The sequence below is a fragment of the Aspergillus oryzae genome, chromosome 2, assembly GCF_000184455.2.
Source record: "Aspergillus oryzae RIB40 DNA, chromosome 2".
NCBI lineage: Eukaryota > Fungi > Ascomycota > Eurotiomycetes > Eurotiales > Aspergillaceae > Aspergillus > Aspergillus oryzae.
This window is the reverse complement of record NC_036436.1, coordinates 823,426-844,775: the sequence shown is the minus strand read 5'-3', so window position 1 is coordinate 844,775 and position 21,350 is coordinate 823,426. Positions and strand designations below refer to the sequence as shown.

The following is a 21,350-nucleotide window of genomic DNA, read 5'->3' as shown; positions in this document are numbered from 1 at the left end:
GGAGTAAATATGCAGTACATACCGAAGCCGCCCCAGAAGAGGACTTTGTGGACCATGATGATGGAGGGTGCGGAGTGCGCGGAACGGGAAAGGAGAACGTCGGAATAAGGGTCGATAAATAAGGGATTGGGACCGGGTCCGCTTCAATCGAGGATCAAGCGGTCACTGCGTAATCTGAGCTCCGAACCGGCGATTTGGTGAGCTTGTTGCGGGCGGAGATGAGGTTGATTCTCATGTTCTCCCACTCCGTCGAATCACGGGGCTGCAGTTCCCAATCTCGTCACGGAAGAACTGTTCCTCCGATCACAGGACCCCCGGCCAACAACTCGCGATTCTAGGATGCGGGCCGCGCGACATAGATCTGCGCTTCCTTTTTGGCCGACCTTGGAGGAACGTCAGAAATTCCTTGAAGTGGGGTTAGCTGAATTTTTTGATTATATCTTTCTGGCTTCTCGGCATGGCTGGTCCAGAGGAGATGCCGGATGTTCAACCTACTGACGTTAAACGGCCGTCGGTGGATATTGAAAGCTTGCAACGGAAGAAGTTCAAAACCGAAGAGTTACCGTTGTCCCCCACGCAGCATAGGACTATTGAGGACCTCCTACACGCTTTCAAGAAAAGGGGTGGCTTCGACACTACGCGAAAGAAATTATGGACGGAATTTGATGAAGGAGTATGTTTAGTAGTTAATTCATTCTACATTCTGGTTCTCAGTCGTACAAGATTGTTCCCTTGCTAATGCGCTCAAATGTAGGAAGGGAAGGTAGAGTTTACCAATCTATTAGTCGAATTAGCGGAATCTGAGATCACTCGCGAACCGGAATTACTTTCCCGTGAACGCGGAAAAGCTGCGACGTTGATTGAAGGAGCTGTGGATCGTAGCGACATCTATAAGACCGTCGAGGCATCGCTCGATGCGCTGGCTTCGAAACATCTTCCAGCTATCCTAGAGTCTATCCGAGAGATTCGCCGCGAGCAGATCGGCGAGGAAGCTGCCGCTCGCGAAGAGCAGGCTGGAAATAAGACGGACGAGGACTATGCCGCACATGTTAAAGCTAAGCGAGAGGAACGCGAGAAGGTGTGGCAAGAGACTTTGCGCAAACAGAAAGAAGCCGAAGAAGAGGAAGCGCGACGAAAGGCGGAAGAGAAGCGCAAGCAACGTGAGCTAGATCGGCAAAAGGAGGAGGAAGAAAGGGCAAGAAGAAGGGAGCGTGAGGAACAGCGTCGCGCAGAACAGCGAGCACAGGATGAGCAAAGAGAAAAGGAGCGGCAGGAACGATATGAACGACGACGACGGGAGGAACGTGAAAAATATCGTGATTGGCGTGACCGCAGTCGCACGAGAGATAGAGACTCCGAACGAGATCGGGATAGGGACCGCTCCCGCTATCGTCGTGACCGCTCGCTAGGCCATCGTTCTGATCGTGGGTTATCTCCCCGTTTACGCGATTCACGGCGGGATACGTCTGCAACACCAAAGGAGCCCACGCCAGCACCCCCGCCCCCGCCTCCGCCTCCTGTGGATGAGAAGTCATTAGAGGAAGCGGCTTTGCAGCTTCTCCTGAAAGAGGGTGAAGAACTTGCGGCTAAAGCTCGACAAAAACCCGAATTTGACTTCGAGGAGGCAGAAGCAATTGAAAATGGCCTTAAACCGCCACCGACCAAGCCGAAAGGTATCGCAGAATCAAAATTCTCTAATACGCCAACCAAGTCCGGAAGCCCAGCGGTAGAAACTGATCAGAGTCGGCGCCGTGGTTCGACTGCAGATGAGCGCAATCGCACTCGGAGACGGGATGACAGTCGTAGTCGTTCAAGGAGACGGTTTACGTCTCGATTTGACGAGGACCGCCGGAGCTCACGAGACATGTCCGCGCGGCCGCGAGACCGCGCTTCTGATGATAGACTAGCTATTCGTGATTTCCGGGAAGACCGGTATGGTGATCGAAGTTACCGGCCTAATCGTCGGAGTAGGAGTAGATCTACCACCCGTGGACAGGACCGGGATCGGGATCGGGACCGCAATCTGGACCGAACTCGTTCTAGGCCTCGATACCGGGAGAGAAGCACAGAGCGTGACAGAGAGCGAGATCCTGAATATCGCCGGAACCGCAGTCGCGACCGGGATAGGGAGAGAAGAGATAGGGACCGAGATCAGGACAGGGACAGGGACAGGGAAAGGGACCGGGAGAGAGACAGGGAGAGGGAGCGAGACAGAGAGCGAGATCGCGCTCGCGATGGTGACCGCGATGACTATCGTCGACGGCGTTATTCTCGGTCCCGCTCGCGCGCTAGATACCGATCGCGCTCTCGCTCTCGTCAGAGGCATCGGGAGCGCGAGCATGACCGTGACCGTGATCGTGATCGTGGTCGAGAGCGGGATAAAGAAAGTGATAGTAAACGTGAGCGAGATAAATCTGGCTCCCGTGTGTCCGCCTCCTCGCGGAGAGGGTCTCGCTCACGCCGGCGATCCCCGAGTGTCCTTGATATCGACCGTTATGTACCCCCAACTAGCAATCGAAGTCGTTCCCCTCGTCGGCGTGTCCGATCCCCAGAAAGAGCGGAGCGTGACGACCGACCGCGCTTTGTTGAGATTGATCGATATATACCCGGCGGAGAGCGAGACCGTGAACGTGAGAAAGATGCGGATCGAAGTCGTGAACCTAATGATCAGAGAACACGAAGGAAAAGTCCTACTAGGAGGAGCCGAAGTCGGTAGGTCTGCAGCATGTTAATAATATAAACAAACCGTGTACACTACTTCTAGACTTCAAAACGAAACATGTATCATAACAGAAGAACGGAAGGCAATAATGATAATCATGTAATGAACCTGTTATGGGCAACATCAAGATAATATAGACGCTCTAAAAGGAAGTTTTGCGGTTCAGGAGTTGGGCCAATCTTAAGCAGCGCTATGCCAGCAGCGCTTGAGTAAAGATGCCCCAAATTGCGCTTGAACCAGACAGGAGTGAGCAAGAGTATCAACTATTCTAGTACAACACAGCATATTCAACAAAGGAATCCCTCAATCCTTCAAGGCTGTTCGCTCAACCGCTTCTTGATATCCTTCGTTCTCATCGTGACGTTTATAGAAATACGCATTGGACCCCGTCCCAGTGGGTCGTAGTTCCGGCGACAATCGGTCGAGGATAGTTCTTTCCAATGCTTTGATGGAACGTTCGTTGGAGCCCAGCTTGTTCCAAACCGAGATCAGATGAGTGTTGAACCGGACTGAGGTTGAAACTCCGAGCACATGGTCATGTTCTATATATAGGCAAGTTAGCTATTAAAATAATATCTCGGGAGCCCCGGAAAAGTAGGAAAGAAACGAACCCTGCTCAAGGACAGCCTGAAACTCATTTGCCATGCAGAGAATAGCAATCTCATGAAAGAACTCCTGGGCTTTACTCTTCGGCACGCGGAATCTCCAACATCCTCCCTTCAGGTTTTCCTGGTCTTCCCAGACGGGACGAACCCCCTTGCGGAAGATATGCACCGTATCTCTGAGCCGGATCTTGTCCCATGGGTAGTTGTTGTAGACTCGGTAGAAGGTCGCAATGTCGGCGACGTCTTCGTGAAGGACGTACAGTCTATTATCGTAGTCGGTGGAGTCGGAGTGCTTGTCATACCAGACTGTCCAGTGATACTGGAAAGGCAGAGGACGGAGCTTCCCGAAGATGTTCTGATGCAGTGACTTTCTTGTTGGGGCAATTATTTGTGCCGATGGTCGCTTGTTGATGTCGCTGTCTTTTGGGTTGCTGTTCTCGGACAGGGGGCTTTTGTCATTGACATGGACTCTTGGAAGGGCCATGCTGAATTGTGGTTAAAGGCAAAATTGCGTGACTTTAGAAGAGTGGTACACCTCCTTAAGATGAGGATAGGAGATAGGTGCAAGAACTCATGCCAAATTCCTGAGTACCATGTAGTGAAAGGATGCCTTCCGTGGCGTACAGTCCCTGCAGGGTAGGGAGAGTCCGCTTCTCTTTCAGTGATTCGTGTTAAATAGGTAGATCTCTCAACCGCCTATTCCTCAAGTAAGCGAAAGTACACAGGTAATATATATGGATGAATTGGTAAGATGTGTAGAGCTGGTCTTGAACGGATGCGGGATATAGTTCACATATGGAAGCGATCAGGATTATTTGATAGTGATCGAGGCATCGTATATCTTGAGATTTAAAAGTTGTAGGTGTATATGCTTACCTAGAGGATAGAATCTTGTAAAAGCGACTGATACTTCAAGGATCAGGAGACAGCTTGCGAAAGACATCTGCAGGAGCCAAGCCTAGTGGTAAATAATATAAATCACCAGGCACGGACCGGGCAACCAAGGCAAAACCCAACGAGCGGGGTGTGAAACAACCTTGAAGAATTAAAGTATGAATAGAAGAGAAACAGAATAAGATCTTGAATGCAATACGAAAAGCGAGATCACATTATGGCCCCCATTGGCCCCCTCCGTCCAAAAATATCCCTGTCATGCTTCTTCAATGTCAGTGACAATCCGGCATGAGGGACGATGTTTGGTTCTTACTACTTTCTAGATTATCCTTAATCAACTAACCTCCGTCTTCAAACAACCCCCTAAATCCACTCTTCGCACCAATTATTGCCCACCCTTCCCCTGGGAAATCTAGTTGATTCCTTCGAGCCGCCCCCCCACATCCTGCGCGAAACGCCGTGAGGTGCAAAGGAGGGGAAAAGTGACTCTTTATTGGTAGGGCGCAATCATGGCTGATAGTGATCGGAAGCGCCCGCAGGCCGACGATCCCCAATCGCAACTTGCATGCGATGCTGGTTCTCCCTCTCAACGGTCAAAGAGCCATTCCAATCAGAATAATGGCGTTGGCGACGAGAGTGACGAGCGGCGCGTATTCTCGCTAGCCCTGCGTGACAACGCCCAAAAGGCACATGCTCGTCCCGACAAAATTGATGACGACAGTGACGATGACGATTACACCTCATCCTCCGGGAGTGATAGTGATGAGGACGACGTTGTTGACGATGACGAAGATGCCCAAGATCGTGATGTAAAAAGTGACAATGGTTCCGATCACTCTTTACCGCGCATACCTGCTCCACAAAAACCTCAGATACATCGTATCGAGAAAAATCCCGATCTCCTCTCCCGATTGTCTGCGTTTCTCCCACAAATGAAAAGTGCCAATGATAAACTACAGCAAGAGATAGAGGCTGGGAGGGGAAAGGATTTGAGGTTGGATGAGGTGGATGATGAAGCTGATGGTCAATTTATTGAAATGGTAGGCAAATCTTTCGCATTAGTTTCTATGTACTTGAGCTGATCGACGATTCCTCTACAGAATCTTGGCCTAGGCGTCCTCGAAGAGAAACGCCCCGCCGACGGCGTCGCCCCTAGTGCAAAGAGCGAGGGTTCGGACGAAGGCCCTGCATACAGCTACGCAGAATCACATCCTAATGCGCCATCCGAATCGAACGTTTTGGAAACACTGATGGGCAACAAAGATACTACATCGTCGAAAAAGCCAACAATTGAGGAAATGAACGAATAAGAGCCAGGAAACGTGGATTTGGGTTTCATGGACGGCGCTTACGGATGTGATATGTTTTCACCTACATATTGGATGAGCTTTCTGTACGATATATTGTCTGTTTGGCCTTTGGTTAGTCCTGTACGTGGGATCTAAAAGTTTTTGTTATTTCGTTTATAGAAGAATAGACTAGAGTAATTTTATAGCTTGTCTGAAAGATTATACTAGTATATGAATTCTAGCAGTATCCAGACATCAATTGCATTTCCATATCTTTTTGCTATACCACACAGGGAATTGGGCAAAGTCTAATAGCGACAGTAACAATCCATATAATCGACATGACACAAATCTAGCCATATTTGCAGGAAAAGAAAACAGATGTACACATGCCATCTGATGTGAGAAAAATTCAATACATCACCATATCGCCATATCCATCATATTTAAGAGACTTCCTTCACGCGGCAAGTCCATCCCGACTCTTGGCTTAGAAGAGGCAAGCTGTGATAGAATATTAGCACAATTTCAAACAAGATAAAGCGATGAAAACAGTTAAGGGGTTATTTACCTTGCGCCTAGACACCAGCCAAGTTCGTTGTTCTTGATCTTCTTGGCGATCTTGACTTCTCGGGACAATGGCATCTCGTAGCCAGAGTGCAGCAGTGCAAGCATGAAGTTCAAATCCAAGCACCACTCAGGACGGTCGCGTAGCTCGGCCATGGCTTCTCCCATGCCTTCGAAAATCTTCCATGACGATTCGCCGGCACAGACGGTGGATGTGAGCTGGTGCAACTCCTCCAGAGTGAAAGAGTCAGGCATGCCCAGGGGCTTAGTGCGGTCAAAGAAGTAGGAAAAGATATAAACGTCTTCTCTGGAAAATGTCTTCTCAAGCGAGGGCTGATGAACACCATTGAAAGAGCAAGGTGCAAGTTTGCATTCAGCGTCCTTCTTGAGAATCTTCTCCGCGAAGCCGCGGCACAGGGCAGGCGAAGAAGATCCATCCTGCGGGCCAACCATCTTGACAGTCACTTTTGATCCAAGTGGGTGTTCCTTGTCAAACTTCACCTCCACATCGCGCTCCATTCCAGGTGCAATACAAGGATTAGGGATGGGCTGATTCAACCAAGCCATATCGTTTCCACTGGAGGCCATTTTACCCTCAACGACAGCTTTGTGAATGGCTTCACGTGCAGCCATGAGACCATATCCAAGGTGGGAGTGCTGGTACAGGTCGAAGCCCCGTCCACCAAACTGGAGCTCATACTTGTGATCGCCGTCCGCTAAGCGTTCCGGCATACCACCCGACTTGCTCTTTTCGAATGTGGGCTGGAAGACAATTTGAGTAGAACCACCACCTAGGTCAAAGATCGCAGCAGTCGGCGTTTCGTCTGGACCGCCAATCTTTCCGAGAAGGTAGTTAGTTGTGATCCATGCGTAAACACCCTCGTCCGATCCATCCATAATCTCAACGCCTCCTTTCTCACGAGAGACGACGGGGAATGGATAGACAGTCTCCAGGCGATGCCTTACGGCTTCCAGGATGTTCTGGCTCATCTCTGGCCCGAGCATTCGCAAACCGGCGGTGGCTTTCACAGCGACTGGAGAGCAAGACTTGTACTCTTCGGGAACGGTCCTCATCGCAACCTGCATGAGAGGATCAAGACTCTTGGCCGCTCCTTCGGCATCTTCCTTATATGAGCTCAATCCAGAACCACCCTTCCTCTTCTCGGTCTGTTCAAATTCCTCGTGTTCAAGTTCGGGAGTAGGGCCGCAGTTATTGAACCGGTAGACATGGATCCGAGAGCCTTGACTACCAGCATCGATCATTAGAGCGTACTGAATCAACGGTTTCGAGGGGTCATGAGGCTTGGTGCATTTATCCGTTAGAGGAGCGACACCAGTGGGGGATTTCTCTACACGGCCTATTAGTTGACATAGATAGTCGACGAACAATTTTATGCAACATACCGCGGCCAAAGCCTGTCACTGCTGGCTTCGATGGAGAGAGCCAAAGAATCATCAAGAACAAGGCGCCTACGATGGCGCCGGTCTTTAGGTACCGGGACCTCTGGCTTTGTGCCATTATGTCGGTTGACGGACTTTGACAAGTGTCCGGTGAGTAGCTTGGTGTGTTATTCGCGGGTTGGGATGCCCGCGAATTGGAGCGTCTACTGACTCTAGAGCCTGGCTTCTGGATAGATGGCGCGTGGTTTATATGTCGACCGTCAAATCCAGTCGACATACAAGAAATAAGACAGAGGACGAGCTAGTGACGTTTCTTTCCGGGGAAACGCTGTTATAGTTTCGACCGAGTTGGAAAAGAAAGATAGGTTAACGGTCGAAATGAAGAGAAACCATAGATCCTCCAGGAGCCTCCGGACCAGCCCAAAAAGGATCGTGGATGGTAAAGCAAAACCAGCGAAACGAGGGTTGATAGATGTCAGGAGAAAAAAAGGGCGCAATCAAAAGGAGATAAATTGCAGGCGGCCTGTCCCAGGGTCTCGATCCCGCCCCCGTGAGTGTGTGGCGCACGTGTGGCTGGTTCGCCGCCGAATGCATCCGTTGAATGACGGGACGTACTACGGAGTACATACCTGGGGTTCATCATACATTCCAAGCTATATCTCTTTTGGGAGTGCCCCTCTCGATCCTTTCACGCCCGATTAGACCTACCTGGCGCTATTGTCAGTCGCTTCGAGAGCGATTTCATTTTTATTATTTTTGAATACCCACAGCTCCTGAACCTTCGATTGTGAGCTTCCCTCAAGTCCTTTACGCCGGACTACAGCTCAAGATGAAGCATATACGTGGTTTTATCTCAACCACACAAGCTTTGCGCCGTATATTTCTCGCACCTATTGAAACTCCTAGACCCCAGTGTCTTCGTCCCGCTTTTCTCCCAACCTTCACGCAATCCCGCCTTCTTTCCATCCGCCGCAAGCCTCAACAGCAAGATGCACAGCCCCAGGCAAGAGCAAGGCAGGTGAAAGATGAAGAAATCCGGTCAGAATATATCCAGCTTGTGAATGAAGATGGCAAACTGGATCCACCCGTAAGGCTTCATGATGCCTTGCTGACAATAGAGCGCCCGGACAATTTCATATTGCAAGTCTCCCCTGGCTTTCGCGGCCGCGCACCCGTTTGCAAAGTCGTGAATCGACTTGAGATACGAGAGCAAGAACGTGCGAAAGCAAAGGCTGCGCACGTCAACAAGAATTCGCTCAAACAGATCGAGCTGAACTGGGCTATTGATGCCCATGATCTCTCCCACCGACTGAAGCAATTGACAAACTTCCTCGACAAGGGCCGGAAAGTAGAGGTTATATTGACCAAAAAGAGAGGCAAGAGGTCACCCACTGTGGAGGAAGTCAAGCATGTGATGGATAGTGTGTTGCAGGCTACTAAGGATGCCAATGCGATGCAAGTGAAACCGATGGAAGGAGAACCTGGCAAACATGTGGTACTTGTTGTGAAGAGAAAGGATCTGGGTCAATGATTTCTTTATGCGACCTTCTTTGGTGTATATTATGGATACAAAGTGGCAGAGGACTCTGTAAATATAATGGATGTGCTTTCCCGAGCAGCTGCCGGCGCCATGATACTGTATTACATTGACCTCAACCTCAATTCCGTATGTGAATAAACAAGAACCGGTATCTGCTATCTGTCAAGGTCCTAGAACCGATCCTCGATAGTATAATATACATAAATACTATACGACATAAGTATAGTTGTTCCGCTAAATAATTATAGACATAAAGTAGTAGTACTCTCAGCGACGCTTACTCCGGACAGGTACCAATAGCTTCCCACCCAAGTTGATGTTCCATAATACTCCGTAGTTGGATGGGGAAAGCCTCCGCAATTCGGCACCTGTGATTGGACAACAGATGACTAAGCATCTCCCTAAATTTTTCGGGGGACTGGAGATCTTCTCGACCCTCAGACCAGCTCCGTTTCTTCCATTCCATCGCGTTTCCTCTGGTTCATCTTTCGTTTGTCATTACACTGCAGGGCAGTCAACATGTCTAGCATCTCCAGAACCGCCAACCTCCTCTTCCGCGCTAGCAGGGCCTCCCTGCTGCGCCCTCGCGCTGTCAACCCTGTGCAGCATGTTTTGGGTAAAGACAGACTGGCTGCCCGTGGTATGGCAACTGCCTTCGAGCGCTCCAAGCCTCACGTCAACATTGGTATGGGTTGATCTATTACAAAATCTTCTGCTACCATCAGGGCTATTGCTAATAACAGCTTACAGGTACCATTGGTCACGTCGATCACGGCAAGGTAAGCCGGAGACTGGATTTATTGTGTTTTTTCCCGAAGTAGCCCGGACTTTAACACGTTGCTGTTTAGACCACCTTGACTGCCGCTATCACCAAGCACCAGGCTTCCAAGGGCCTCGCTCAGTTCCTCGAGTATGGTGCTATTGATAAGGCCCCTGAGGAGCGTAAGCGTGGTATCACCATCTCGACTGCTCACATTGAGTTCTCCACCGAGGACAGGCACTATGCCCACGTCGACTGCCCCGGTCACGCCGATTACATCAAGAACATGATCACTGGTGCTGCTAACATGGACGGTGCTATTGTTGTCGTTGCTGCTTCGGATGGTCAGATGTATGGACAAGCCCTTTGCTACTGAATGGTTTCAAGATCTCGCGCTTACACGTATTATAATAGGCCCCAGACCCGGGAGCACTTGCTGCTTGCCCGTCAGGTCGGTGTCCAGAAGATCGTCGTTTTCGTCAACAAGATTGATGCCGTTGAGGACCCTGAGATGTTGGAGCTTGTCGAGTTGGAAATGCGCGAGCTCCTTAGCAGCTACGGCTTCGAGGGCGAAGAGACTCCCATCATCTTCGGTTCTGCTCTGTGTGCTTTGGAGGACCGTCGCCCCGACATTGGTGCCGAGCGTATCGACGAGCTCATGAAGGCTGTTGACACCTGGATCCCTACCCCTCAGCGTGATCTTGACAAGCCTTTCCTCATGTCTGTCGAGGAAGTCTTCTCCATCGCCGGTCGTGGTACCGTTGCCTCCGGCCGTGTCGAACGTGGTATCCTGAAGAAGGACAGCGAAGTCGAGATCATCGGAGGTAGCTTCGATGCTACCAAGACCAAGGTCACCGACATTGAGACCTTTAAGAAGTCTTGTGACGAGTCTCGCGCTGGTGACAACTCTGGCTTGCTTCTCCGTGGTATCCGTCGTGAAGACGTCCGCCGCGGAATGATCATTGCTGCTCCTGGCAGCACCAAGGCCCACGACCAGTTCTTGGTGTCCATGTACGTTCTCACTGAGGCTGAGGGTGGTCGTCGTACTGGCTTCGGCTCCAACTACCGCCCCCAGGTGTTCGTTCGCACTGCTGGTAAGTCAAGCCTTTTGCTCACTTAACGGTATTGATTAAGTTCTAACTGTTGTATCCTAGATGAGGCTGCTGACCTCAGCTTCCCCGACGGTGATGAGTCCCGGAGGGTGATGCCTGGTGACAACGTCGAGATGGTCCTCAAGACTCACCGCCCCATTGCTGCTGAGGCTGGCCAGCGCTTCAACATCCGTGAGGGTGGCCGTACTGTTGCCACTGGTCTCGTTACCCGTGTCATGGACGGAAAATAAATGCCAGCTCGTTACGGTGACTGATGAATTGGCAACCTTTGTACTATGAAAAATTTATGTCCGGATTTGTTTTTCTTGCAGCGCGGGAATCAGCGAAGGGATCCGGGAAACGTTGATACCGGAGTTCGTGAGTCATGCCATGTACCTGTATTGTATTTAACCATGTAGACTTTTTATTTTTCTCTTTTTTCTACAATTCTCCCCTCATCTATATCTAGGTATGTCGTTGAATATGAATCCGATGATTAATTTAATGTACAAAACTCAGTCCATGTACCGACTTCCAACGGGTAAAGTGTAGAACACCTTATCCACGGAGTATAAATCTAGTCCGGCTAGTGGCCATGCACTAGAGGTCTATAATTATCTCTCCAGCTCTAATCCTGCGGCCACTTGTGCCCTACTCTAGAGTTACTTTGCCTAGGCCTTGTCCCGGAGCTTTGATTTTGTTTTTCTTTGAGACCTGAGGACAGCTGTACAGCGTCCTAATGCCTACTACTCATAGGAGTTGTAAGAGACATACAGTACCTGACGGACAATAACCCAATTGGAAGCACATTAGCAACCCACTATCCTGACGTATCATGCACCCAAACGTAGCACATGCCACTTGTTGCAACTCTTAAGTTTGAGAGCTATTCATACGTTCCAGGGGTTATTGGGCAAACTAGGGTGGAATATGTTGCCCGATCTCGAGAGCGGTCATGATGTAGACACTGGTCGGAATTATGTTCAAGGTTAAGATATAGCAAGGTTATGCTGAGGTGGCTAGAAAGTGCATCGCACTTCTCACTGCCTGCCTTATTTTATTTATTTTGGTTTAATTTTTATAAGACTCCCCTTAATTATGTACTCCGTAAATAGGAGTGGGCCATTGTTTTCGGTATGTACTATGTAGAGGGGGCTCGCTGTTGTGTGTTCCACATGATAGATGGATCGATCGTCACTAAGCCCGAAGCAGCAGCGCCTAGGCACGCGGTGGATTCGGTGGTGTGGCCTGGCCGCTCAGGCGTCAAGGGTACTCCGGACGACCAACCGACAACCTCCCTATCCACAAGACCCCAGCCGACCCTCGGGCGTAGTCTCACAGGACCGTCTTAAAGTCTTGTGATTCTCCTTGCTTCTGGGTGATCTCCCTTTTATCTCATACTACATGTACTTAGTTGACGCTCGACCCGCCTCATACGGTTATTTGTCCCAACACTCGCCACCCTCCCCACACCCTGACGTTGTCCTTCCCACTTCCCCCAAGTGCGACATCATCCGCAAAACAAACACAGCGTTTAATATCTTAGAGCAACCCAATTCTCGCAACCATAGTCGGTGGAACTTACCTACACCAGACGGTCCGTTTGACCATGGCTACGAACGGTCATTTCGCCTCCATTGGCAATTCTGCCAGTGATACTACAGCGTATGAGCATGGAGTACAAGTAATAGATGAGAACAAGGAATTCAAGTACGTCTGCCCCTGTCCTCGGTGCTATTCGTCTATGCCTCAATTATAGCTTCCCATGCATACTCGCGTTGCGCCACGATGCGCCTCTTCACGGATCATGTGAAATGGGAGTATAGCTTCGAAAGCTAATGGTGATCCTAGCCCGAATCTGTCGCAGTACCTGAGCCTTGAAAATGTTACCCCCTCCGGCTTCAATTACCACCTTATTTCCGTCTTCGGATCGCAGTCGACGGGTAAATCTACGCTCCTTAATCACCTTTTCGGCACGCATTTCTCCGTCATGTCAGAGTTGGAGAGACGGCAGACGACAAAGGGAATCTGGATGTCAAAAAATAAAAATGAGAGCTCCTCTATGGCTAGCAACATCTTAGTTATGGATGTGGAGGGTACAGACGGCCGTGAGCGGGGTGAAGACCAGGACTTTGAGCGCAAGAGTGCCCTTTTCGCATTGGCGACCAGTGAGGTTCTTATTGTGAACATCTGGGAACACCAGGTCGGATTGTACCAGGGTGCAAATATGGGGCTTCTAAAGACTGTCTTCGAAGTCAACTTGCAGTTGTTCCTTAAAGATAAGAAGTATAAATCCCCAGCGCCGACTCCGGATTCTTCTCGTGCTAATCTTAACCGCTAGTACTACTCACCGATCGCTTTTGTTCTTCGTCATTCGTGACTATTCGGGAATGACGCCGCTCCAGAATTTGCAGAAGACCCTAATGGAAGATATGGCTCGCCTCTGGGATTCGATATCTAAGCCTGGTGGCCTGGAGAACTCGAACGTACATGATTACTTTGACTTCCAGTTCTACGGCCTGCCACACAAGGGCTACCAGCCGGAGAAGTTTGTGGAAGAGACACAGAAGCTCAGTCTTCGTTTCTGCGACGGTCAGAGGGACCCTAACCTAGATGCGCGGAAAGGCGAGTTCTCAGATGGCGGTGTTTTCCTCCCGGAGTATCACCGACGTATCCCTGCGGATGGCTTCTCGAGATACGCTGAAGGCATCTGGGACCAAATTGTCAACAACAAGGATCTAGACCTGCCCACACAACAAGAGTTGCTTGCACAGTTCAGGTGTGACGAGATTCTGAGGGAAGTGATGGTTGCCTTTGATGAGACTATCGTCCCCTTTGAAGATAAACAGTCGCAAGCCGCTCGCCTTGGAGAGCCGGAAATTCTTGGGGGTCTAGGAGCAGCGATGCGGTCGTCACGCACCAAGGCTGTCAAGGCTTTTGAGTCTGAGGCTAGTCGGTACCACAAAGGCGTCTACCAGCGCAAAAGGGCAGAGCTTGAAAGCAAAGCTGATACCCGTTTGAAGACCCTTTTCCAGGGTCAGCTGAATGCGGCGCACAAATCGGGGATCAGTGAGTTCAGCGAAGCAGTGACGGCCGCTGTGAAGTCCGGCCAGAAGAAGGGCACCGGCTACGATTTCGCAGAGATTGTCAACGAAGAGGCTAAGAAGGCCGTGGACAAGTTTGAGGAAGTCGCTCGTGCCACCGTGGTGGATGGTACTTCTTGGAGTGACTATAAGCAAGAGCTAGCCTTGTATGAAAAGGAGCTTGCGGAGGTTAGTGCGCGGCTTAGAAGGGACGAGATGAGACGTCTTGCCAGCCGGGTGGAACGATGGGTTCAGTCTCGACTGGGCGAATCTGTTGGACTTGAGTTCAACGCTCTCGGCTCTGGACGAGCTGGTGGTGGTGCACCGGAGAAGGGAGACCAGCCAACGGAAAAGAAATTCTGGGATCGCGTGTGGAATGTGTTTGTCGAGACAGTTCTGGATGCCGAGAGGCGATTTACAGACCGCGCTAGCAGTTTCGATGCCAGTCTTGAGGAAGTGGACGTCGGACTCTGGAGACTGCGGAGGAAGTCCTGGGGCGTTCTGCGCGCTAAGATTGATGAAGAGATGATCGAAGGCAACCTGCTGTTGAAGTTGCGCGAAAACTTCGAAGATAAATTCCGCTACGATGATGCTGGTGTTCCTCGGATCTGGCGCCCGACCGATGATATCGAAGGGATATACACTCGTGCTCGCGAATCAACCTTGACTCTCATCCCCCTTCTGTCCAAGTTCCGACTCGATGAGACGTCTGCCCCGCCTCCTCTGGATCGTTGGATCGGACACACGCCTAGCTCCGCAACCTCTGCTGATGAGGAAGACCTGGCTCCCATTGGCGGGGTGGACGAGGAGGAAGGCAAGAGCTTGGAAGAAGAAATGACTATTGTCAGTGATGCCAAGCGACAGGAGCTCACCGTTCGCTTTAAGAAGGCCGCGGATGGAGTGTATGTTGAGGCGAAACGGAGCGCCATTGGAGGCATGACTCAAGTACCCTTGTACTTCTACGGCCTTCTTCTCGCACTGGGATGGAATGAAATCATTGCCGGTGAGTATCACTTGAGTTGTTTTGCTTTTATACGATCCGTTGAAGACTAACACCTGGAGTAACAGTGCTCCGCAACCCGGCTTACTTCTTCCTCCTTTTCGTCTGTGCTGTTGGAGCTTATATAACCTACCAGCTCAATCTATGGGGTCCCATCATCAAGATGACAGAGGCAGCCTCGAACCAAGCAGTAACAGAAGGCAAGAAGCGGCTGCGTGAGTTCCTCGAGTCGTCCGACACAGGACGACAAGCCATCGCAATGTCAACTCCCGGAGGTTCTGGACGTGGGGGTGAGGAGCACGAAATGTCTCGTCTCAATCAGCAGGGTAAATCTGCAGCTGCCGATGAAGATGTGGATGACTTGTAAGCTGGATAAAGCTGTATTCTTATTTCTTTTTCCGTTTTCTGTATTTTTCATTGTTTGAATACACCATATTGTAGAAATTGCACAGTCAAGTCTTAACATCAGGAGCCTGCAAATAGCTGAGATGGGGTCTTTTGGCAGAGATCCACTCTTCCATGAGCAAGGATGTATCCAGTGTACAGTACAGTACACATGTATCCGAACGTGTCGGCGGGCTTCCTGTTCCAAACTTGGGCATCTCTTTACCTGTTTAATTCATCGCTCTCGGACATGGTCCGACCGATTGAGTTTCCCCACTTCTGCAATGCTATAAAGTCCAGAGGGGCATTCGCCCGCAGAGCGGTTGATCGTTAGATCGATACACTTTGACCAACCCCTCCCTTCACCAGCACCATGACAGTCGGTATCGACGATCTCCCCGAGAAATATGATGATCTGCCCAACAAGAGACAATACTGGCCGGCAGCCGCTGGATCCCCGGAAGAGGGACTAGGCATGCTTCGCATCCTCACCCCGGAGATTGTAGCAGACGCCGCGCGTACACAGATTCAAACCGGTTTGAGAGTCTGCTTAAACTGGGATTTGGAACAATTAAACCCACCAGGTAGGACTATCACCGGCATCAACCACGGAGAGTCTTATGTTGTGGCTGAGATGAGATCCAATAGTTTGCTCGGGGCGGTCCATTAACTAGCTTACAGGATTCGGCCGAAAGCCTTTCGAGCATCGCATCAAATGGGTGGCTCCCGGTATCGCATTCGACGACGAGTATCATTTCAACCCACAACAATCTTCTCAGTGGGATGGACTCCGACACCATAGTGCACCTGCCCCGACGCCCGAGGATCAAGCTCGCCGCGTATTCTACGGTGGTACTACAGCCGAAGAAATCCAGGACTCGAACTCCCCGCGGATCGGTATTGGATACTGGGCTAAGAAGGGAATCGCCGGTCGGGGCGTCTTGATTGACTACTTATCCTGGGCCGAGAAGAAGGGCATTACCGTCAATGGGCTCAGCCAGCATGTGGTACCTCTCGACGACGTGCTCGCCATCGCACGCGAATGCAACATCGAATTCCAACGAGGAGACATCTTCTTTCTCCGCGTGGGCCTCACCAAGACCTGGTCCTCCTTGAGCGACGCCCAAAAGCAGGAATACAGCCAGCAAACGGTGCCCAAGCATGCGGGACTCGAGCAGAGTGAGAACGTGCTCCGGTTTATGTGGGATAATCACTTTGCAGCGGTAGCATCCGACGCGGTTAGTTTCGAGGTCTTCCCCCCGCTCAACCCGGAGTTTGATCTGCACCATCATATGCTTGCCGGTTGGGGATTGCCGATCGGCGAGATGTTCGACCTGGAGGAGTTGGCGGAGACCTGCAAGCAACTGGGGCGCTGGACATTCTTTATTTCCAGTAGTCCGCTGAATTGTGCCAATGGCGTTTCGAGCCCGCCTAACTGCATGGCCATATTCTAGTTTTAGGCCGGAATCATCGCAATTTATGACTGTTATGATCCCATTCTTGGGACATTAGATAAGCTATACTTCGGTCCGTGCACGTGATATATGCCTCGGTTTCTATTTCCCAACGTTTCAACAAGCTGAGTGGGATTACTCCGTACTGCCGTAGCTGAAATGTGTAATCTTGGAGTTTAAAGTCCTTTAAACCCGTGTGCTGACTCGTTGCACGATTTAGTTTTGATTTTGTCGCGGTGTCGCTTGTACAACTGCAACCGGAACGGCGTTATCGATATCTCCTCCACACCCCTGCACTCCTTTTTATTCTATACACGCGGGTCCCGGGATTAAGAACAAAGATAGAGAACAACGACAAAGAATAAGCACCAAATAAGCTCTAACCCAACATGGGCCTACCCGTATCCCTGCGTGCGGATACAATCCGCGACCTCCTTCTAGGAGTCTCATCAATCATGACCTGGAAAACACTAGCACTCGTCCTGGCAGTCATCAATCTGAAAAACCTCCCACTAGTCTGGCACGTAAGTATACGCATCCTAAACCAAAACAACTACACCAAGAACCATCCCCAGAAAAACTCCACAAACCCCCTTGAAAAAATGTTACCCCGAACTAACCCCCGCGACAGCTCCGCATCCTCCACCACCTCTGGTGGAACATCCGGCGCAAGCCCGGAGACCCCCATTTCCCACGGGGCAAAGCACTAGTAACACACACGGGGAAACCCACACACCCAGTGTTCGTGCCATACGCGATCACATCCCGCACCCCCATTCTAGAAACAGACTACAACTTTCACAAGTCCAACAGCACATATTTCTCAGACCTGGACATCTCGCGGACGGCGCTCGTCACGCGACTCTACACGCCCGGTCTCCGAGTCGTGAGCAAGGAGCTCGATGTCGAGCTCGGTGAAGCTGCGCGCCGGGAGGGGAAGAAGCCGCCTGCGCACAAGAACATTTATGTTGCGCTGGGGTCGGTATTTTGTTCTTTCAAGAGAGAGATCAAGCCCTTTGAGCTTTATGAGATCGAGACCAAGGTGATTGCGTGGGATCAGAAGTGGATGTATGTCTTGAGTTTCTTTCTCAGGCCGGCGAAGGCCGGCGGGAAGAGGACGCTTTTTGCTACGGCGGTTAGTAAGTATGTTGTTAAGAAGGGACGGCTTACGGTTCCGCCTGAGAGAGTGCTCAGGGCCAGTGGGTTCTTGCCGGAGCGGCCGGAGGGCGATGTCTTAGTGGTTCCGGATAGTTCAGTCGAGGGGTCTGGGGTTGGGACGCCCGCTGGGGAGGGCATTACGGCTACGGCTGGGGTTGATGGGGCGTTGGTGAGGGAGGTTTTGAAGGTTAGTGAGAGTGATATTCTGGAGACGAAGTTGGAGGAGGAGAAGAAGGCGAATGCGGAGTCATGGAGTGCGGGTGACTGGACTTGGGAGATGATTGAAGAGGAGAGACGACGGGGGTTGGAGGTGGTGGAGGGCTATATTAATATGGATGTGAAGCTACATGATGAATGGGAGCGGTGATAAGTCGTCTTGATATAATGTTTTACGTTCTCGTCTTCCGGGGTTTCTTTGTATCATGTTTATGTTCTGTATAGGTCGCTCTCGCATAGACTAGAATGTATAGAACGCAGAAGATTCAACACACAAGCTAGTAATATATCAGAATGATCCATCATATCAACACTCTCTAACATCGTGATAACATACATCTCTCTCCAACCACCCATCCCTCCCAGATCCATTAAACCCCCTAGAATAGAACCCTCCCAGCTTAAACCTTCTGCTGACCACAAACAGACCTCTGGAAATCATAAGCAACTACCGATACAATTAGCCCAAAGTCCTGCGTTTGAAGCGCTTCTACGCGACGCCAAACCTACTGTCTTGGTCCCCCTTAGAGCACTTCCCACTGTTTCCATCATTCCCGCCCATACACTGTCTCATTGCCGCCTGGAAGTCCCCTCTTTTACAGAAACAGAAAATATCGATTCCTTTGCAAATTTTCACCTCTTGTACGCAGGCAGCCTGGATCCTTTAGTTAGTTTTCAATACTATGTACGATCTATAGGAACGAGGAAAGAAACATACGAGACACGGGGGAACATTCTGGGCCATGACGGCGGCCACCAGGGCTGTGAGAGAGACGGCGAGGGAAAGCTTCATTTTGGTATGGATATTTGTCGTGTCCTGCAGTACTCGCATTACAGGTGTGAAGCTGATCTTTATAGTTTGGGAAGCTGAGCCTTCCTTATTTTAAACCCTGGTATAGATAACCCTGGGGATAGGTTTACTTCTGACTATATGCCATGCGAACTGCCAGGGACGTGCCCTCCTAGCGTCTTGCGATGCCCAGTATGTATCGATAGGGAGACGTTTTTGTGGGGACATTGGGATGTAGCTGCAATAGTAGATGCGAAAAGCGTAATTTAAGGCTGCACGGATACCATGTATGGGTCGCTGTGCAATACATGTCACATTGTCAGGGTTTTCTGCAGGGGTGATTGCTGTCAGGACCTGTTTTTTTCTATGCACTGATAGAGCTGGAGGACTGCGAGGTAGATGATTGTTGTGTGTTATTTAATTATCTGATAAACATAGATAGCCATTATATAACTGTGCATCAGGTGACTCCCCAGATGACTGACATATACTGGGATGTTTGGTCACTGGTCTTTCATAAGGGGCCTTTTTGGTTGATTTGGGGGAGGAGGGATCTGCAAGGGATGCTTGTTCTATTGGTTTCTTTCTTTTCTTTTTTTGATCTTCATGTATCTGTAGGGTAGGGGTGTTAAGGTTCCATGGTGGTAGTAGTGGGTATGAGAACTAAATTGATTGTATATCGTAGAATTAATAAAGAACGAAATAAACCCCGAAATTTATGTTCAACAATAGCAGATGAAGAACAGTTTAACTCATAACTCCATAGAACCATAAACTAAGCTCAATCCATTCAGTTCTTCAGCCTGCCTTGTGAGTCTTTCCCGTTCAAAAAGCTGTTCAAGTATCCAATGCAAACCCTATAAATTCATGTCAGCCAAACCAGTGACGCAGAGGACAATATTCAAGTATAGGAGGGAACATACCCCGAGCGAGTCGTATCCGCAAAAGTTTCATGGTCAGGCATGACATTCTTCCTGAACTCCGGATCCTCCCAGACCTTCTTGAAATCCTCGACGTCCTTCATTACAAACTGAACGATATAGTCATGGTCGGAGAGCTTCTTCGACATCTGCAGGTATTCGGCATGTGGACGGGCGGCGCTGAAGTTATCGATCTGTGATATCAAAGTCACCTAGTTAGCATGCATATACTCATGCAACTCTCACAGAAGTCAAGAGAGGTGAATCATAAACTAACCACATTATATTCCAAAATACCATATTTCTCCAAAAAAGGCGAAGCCTTCGGCGCATGTACTTCACAGAGGTGATGATGGAGCTCTTCCTCCGTCAACCCAGGCTTGCGATAGCCATTGATAGTGATGACGATCAAACGCTGATTAGTCTCCGACATAGCTGGCCGTTGGTTCAAACAAAACTCTGCACAAACAAGTGATAGGTGATATGTCTGTCGGTCGGAACACCTAAGAATGTACGGACCGTCTGGGGAGGCTGGCCTTTTATTTAGGAGTCGTGCAGTAACTTCCCCCTTGCGTCACATATGTCCGTCCAATGGAATTACGACCACGATTCTGGACTCAATTTCAAATGTCTAAAATTCCCTTGTATTCGGTTTCGGGGTTGCATTCATAGACAGTCATTGGGGTCTTATCAATTGGTCGGACAAGTCCGTTCGAGCCAAGAGTGATTGTGGTTGCATCGGGACGACGCTTTCGGAAATACCTAGGTGCTAGCCAGCCACTTCTCGTTTTTATTGGGGCGATGGTGGGTGTTTTCTGGCTCTGTGAACAGTAATCGGGGAGATTGGGGCAATTGCCGATTCATAATTGCTCGTGTGGTGGTAATGCTGTTCATTATCTTGATGGATTGTGCATTGAGTAGAGGTGAGGTGGCGATGCGTTGCATGGACTTGTTGCTTGTATTAGATTTAGGCTTTGGGGTACCACGCTTTGGTTTACTTTCGTTCTTCTTCTCTTAAACTCTGATTATTGGTGGTATTTGCTTTTTAAAGGCCTGTTTTTGTTAGTATGTGTCGCATTGCATTGGTATAAATAAATTTATACAGCGAAGAGAAGTGGTCCGTTGTATACTGCCGCATTTGGAAAATGTACATGCATTTATGCATAACATTCATTAGGGCTCAGGTCGAGAATGTATGTCCAAAGTCAGTAAAATAGAGTAACTAGCGTCGGTATAGATATCTGCAAAACGCAGCAATCTAATATAGCAGGAATCCTATTCACCTCTACATAGCGTCCGATTACACCTGGACTTGATCAAGTAGCCATGAAGAGTATAATTTTGCGTACCATGCTACATAACCCAATTATCTTTAGAGACTCACATTTCCGCTTATGGCAGCGGTATTAACTAGACATAGTGACTACTTATAGGCATTATTCAAGTACCCAACTGGTACATTTCATTCACACACGG

The 21,350-nt window shown here is 49.7% G+C and overlaps 10 protein-coding genes across 10 annotated transcripts; 7 read left to right on the top strand and 3 right to left on the bottom strand.

Annotated features, from left to right (window-relative positions):
* Nucleotides 1-457: 457 nt before the first annotated feature.
* Nucleotides 458-2,716, top strand: AO090001000333 (BOD1/SHG1 domain-containing protein; the record flags this gene model as incomplete). The annotated part of the gene is made up of 2 exons (XM_023234504.1): nucleotides 458-706; nucleotides 755-2,716. 2 exons carry the CDS (start codon nucleotides 458-460, stop codon nucleotides 2,714-2,716), a joined length of 2,211 nt encoding a protein of 736 aa, XP_023089623.1.
* Nucleotides 2,717-3,025: 309 nt separating this feature from the next.
* AO090001000332 (eukaryotic translation initiation factor 4E) lies at nucleotides 3,026-3,811 on the bottom strand (the record flags this gene model as incomplete). Its single annotated transcript, XM_001818814.3, has 2 exons — nucleotides 3,026-3,264; nucleotides 3,334-3,811. The coding sequence occupies 2 exons, from the start codon at nucleotides 3,809-3,811 to the stop codon at nucleotides 3,026-3,028; spliced, it is 717 nt and encodes a 238-aa protein (XP_001818866.1).
* A 919-nt stretch (nucleotides 3,812-4,730) lies between these two features.
* AO090001000330 (NOPCHAP1/New4 family protein) lies at nucleotides 4,731-5,531 on the top strand (the record flags this gene model as incomplete). The annotated part of the gene is made up of 2 exons (XM_001818813.3): nucleotides 4,731-5,261; nucleotides 5,322-5,531. 2 exons carry the CDS (start codon nucleotides 4,731-4,733, stop codon nucleotides 5,529-5,531), a joined length of 741 nt encoding a protein of 246 aa, XP_001818865.1.
* A 425-nt stretch (nucleotides 5,532-5,956) lies between these two features.
* Nucleotides 5,957-7,755, bottom strand: AO090001000329 (guanosine diphosphatase; the record flags this gene model as incomplete). Its single annotated transcript, XM_001818812.3, has 3 exons — nucleotides 5,957-6,014; nucleotides 6,082-7,426; nucleotides 7,482-7,755. The coding sequence occupies 3 exons, from the start codon at nucleotides 7,753-7,755 to the stop codon at nucleotides 5,957-5,959; spliced, it is 1,677 nt and encodes a 558-aa protein (XP_001818864.3).
* Nucleotides 7,756-8,307: 552 nt separating this feature from the next.
* Nucleotides 8,308-9,009, top strand: AO090001000328 (putative translation initiation factor IF3; the record flags this gene model as incomplete). Its single annotated transcript, XM_001818811.3, has 1 exon — nucleotides 8,308-9,009. The coding sequence occupies one exon, from the start codon at nucleotides 8,308-8,310 to the stop codon at nucleotides 9,007-9,009; it is 702 nt and encodes a 233-aa protein (XP_001818863.1).
* A 528-nt stretch (nucleotides 9,010-9,537) lies between these two features.
* On the top strand, nucleotides 9,538-11,120 carry AO090001000327 (translation elongation factor Tu; the record flags this gene model as incomplete). Its single annotated transcript, XM_023234503.1, has 5 exons — nucleotides 9,538-9,658; nucleotides 9,769-9,797; nucleotides 9,867-10,129; nucleotides 10,193-10,872; nucleotides 10,933-11,120. The coding sequence occupies 5 exons, from the start codon at nucleotides 9,538-9,540 to the stop codon at nucleotides 11,118-11,120; spliced, it is 1,281 nt and encodes a 426-aa protein (XP_023089622.1).
* Nucleotides 11,121-12,478: 1,358 nt separating this feature from the next.
* sey1 (dynamin-like GTPase SEY1) lies at nucleotides 12,479-15,319 on the top strand (the record flags this gene model as incomplete). The annotated part of the gene is made up of 5 exons (XM_023234502.1): nucleotides 12,479-12,583; nucleotides 12,629-12,678; nucleotides 12,721-13,155; nucleotides 13,211-14,955; nucleotides 15,021-15,319. 5 exons carry the CDS (start codon nucleotides 12,479-12,481, stop codon nucleotides 15,317-15,319), a joined length of 2,634 nt encoding a protein of 877 aa, XP_023089621.1.
* Nucleotides 15,320-15,709: 390 nt separating this feature from the next.
* On the top strand, nucleotides 15,710-16,790 carry AO090001000325 (uncharacterized protein; the record flags this gene model as incomplete). The annotated part of the gene is made up of 2 exons (XM_001818808.1): nucleotides 15,710-15,920; nucleotides 16,018-16,790. 2 exons carry the CDS (start codon nucleotides 15,710-15,712, stop codon nucleotides 16,788-16,790), a joined length of 984 nt encoding a protein of 327 aa, XP_001818860.1.
* A 389-nt stretch (nucleotides 16,791-17,179) lies between these two features.
* On the top strand, nucleotides 17,180-18,315 carry AO090001000324 (acyl-CoA thioesterase; the record flags this gene model as incomplete). The annotated part of the gene is made up of 2 exons (XM_023234501.1): nucleotides 17,180-17,314; nucleotides 17,464-18,315. 2 exons carry the CDS (start codon nucleotides 17,180-17,182, stop codon nucleotides 18,313-18,315), a joined length of 987 nt encoding a protein of 328 aa, XP_023089620.1.
* A 1,429-nt stretch (nucleotides 18,316-19,744) lies between these two features.
* Nucleotides 19,745-20,307, bottom strand: AO090001000323 (EthD domain-containing protein; the record flags this gene model as incomplete). The annotated part of the gene is made up of 3 exons (XM_001818806.3): nucleotides 19,745-19,811; nucleotides 19,878-20,068; nucleotides 20,152-20,307. The coding sequence occupies 3 exons, from the start codon at nucleotides 20,305-20,307 to the stop codon at nucleotides 19,745-19,747; spliced, it is 414 nt and encodes a 137-aa protein (XP_001818858.1).
* Between the last annotated feature and the right edge of the window lie 1,043 nt (nucleotides 20,308-21,350).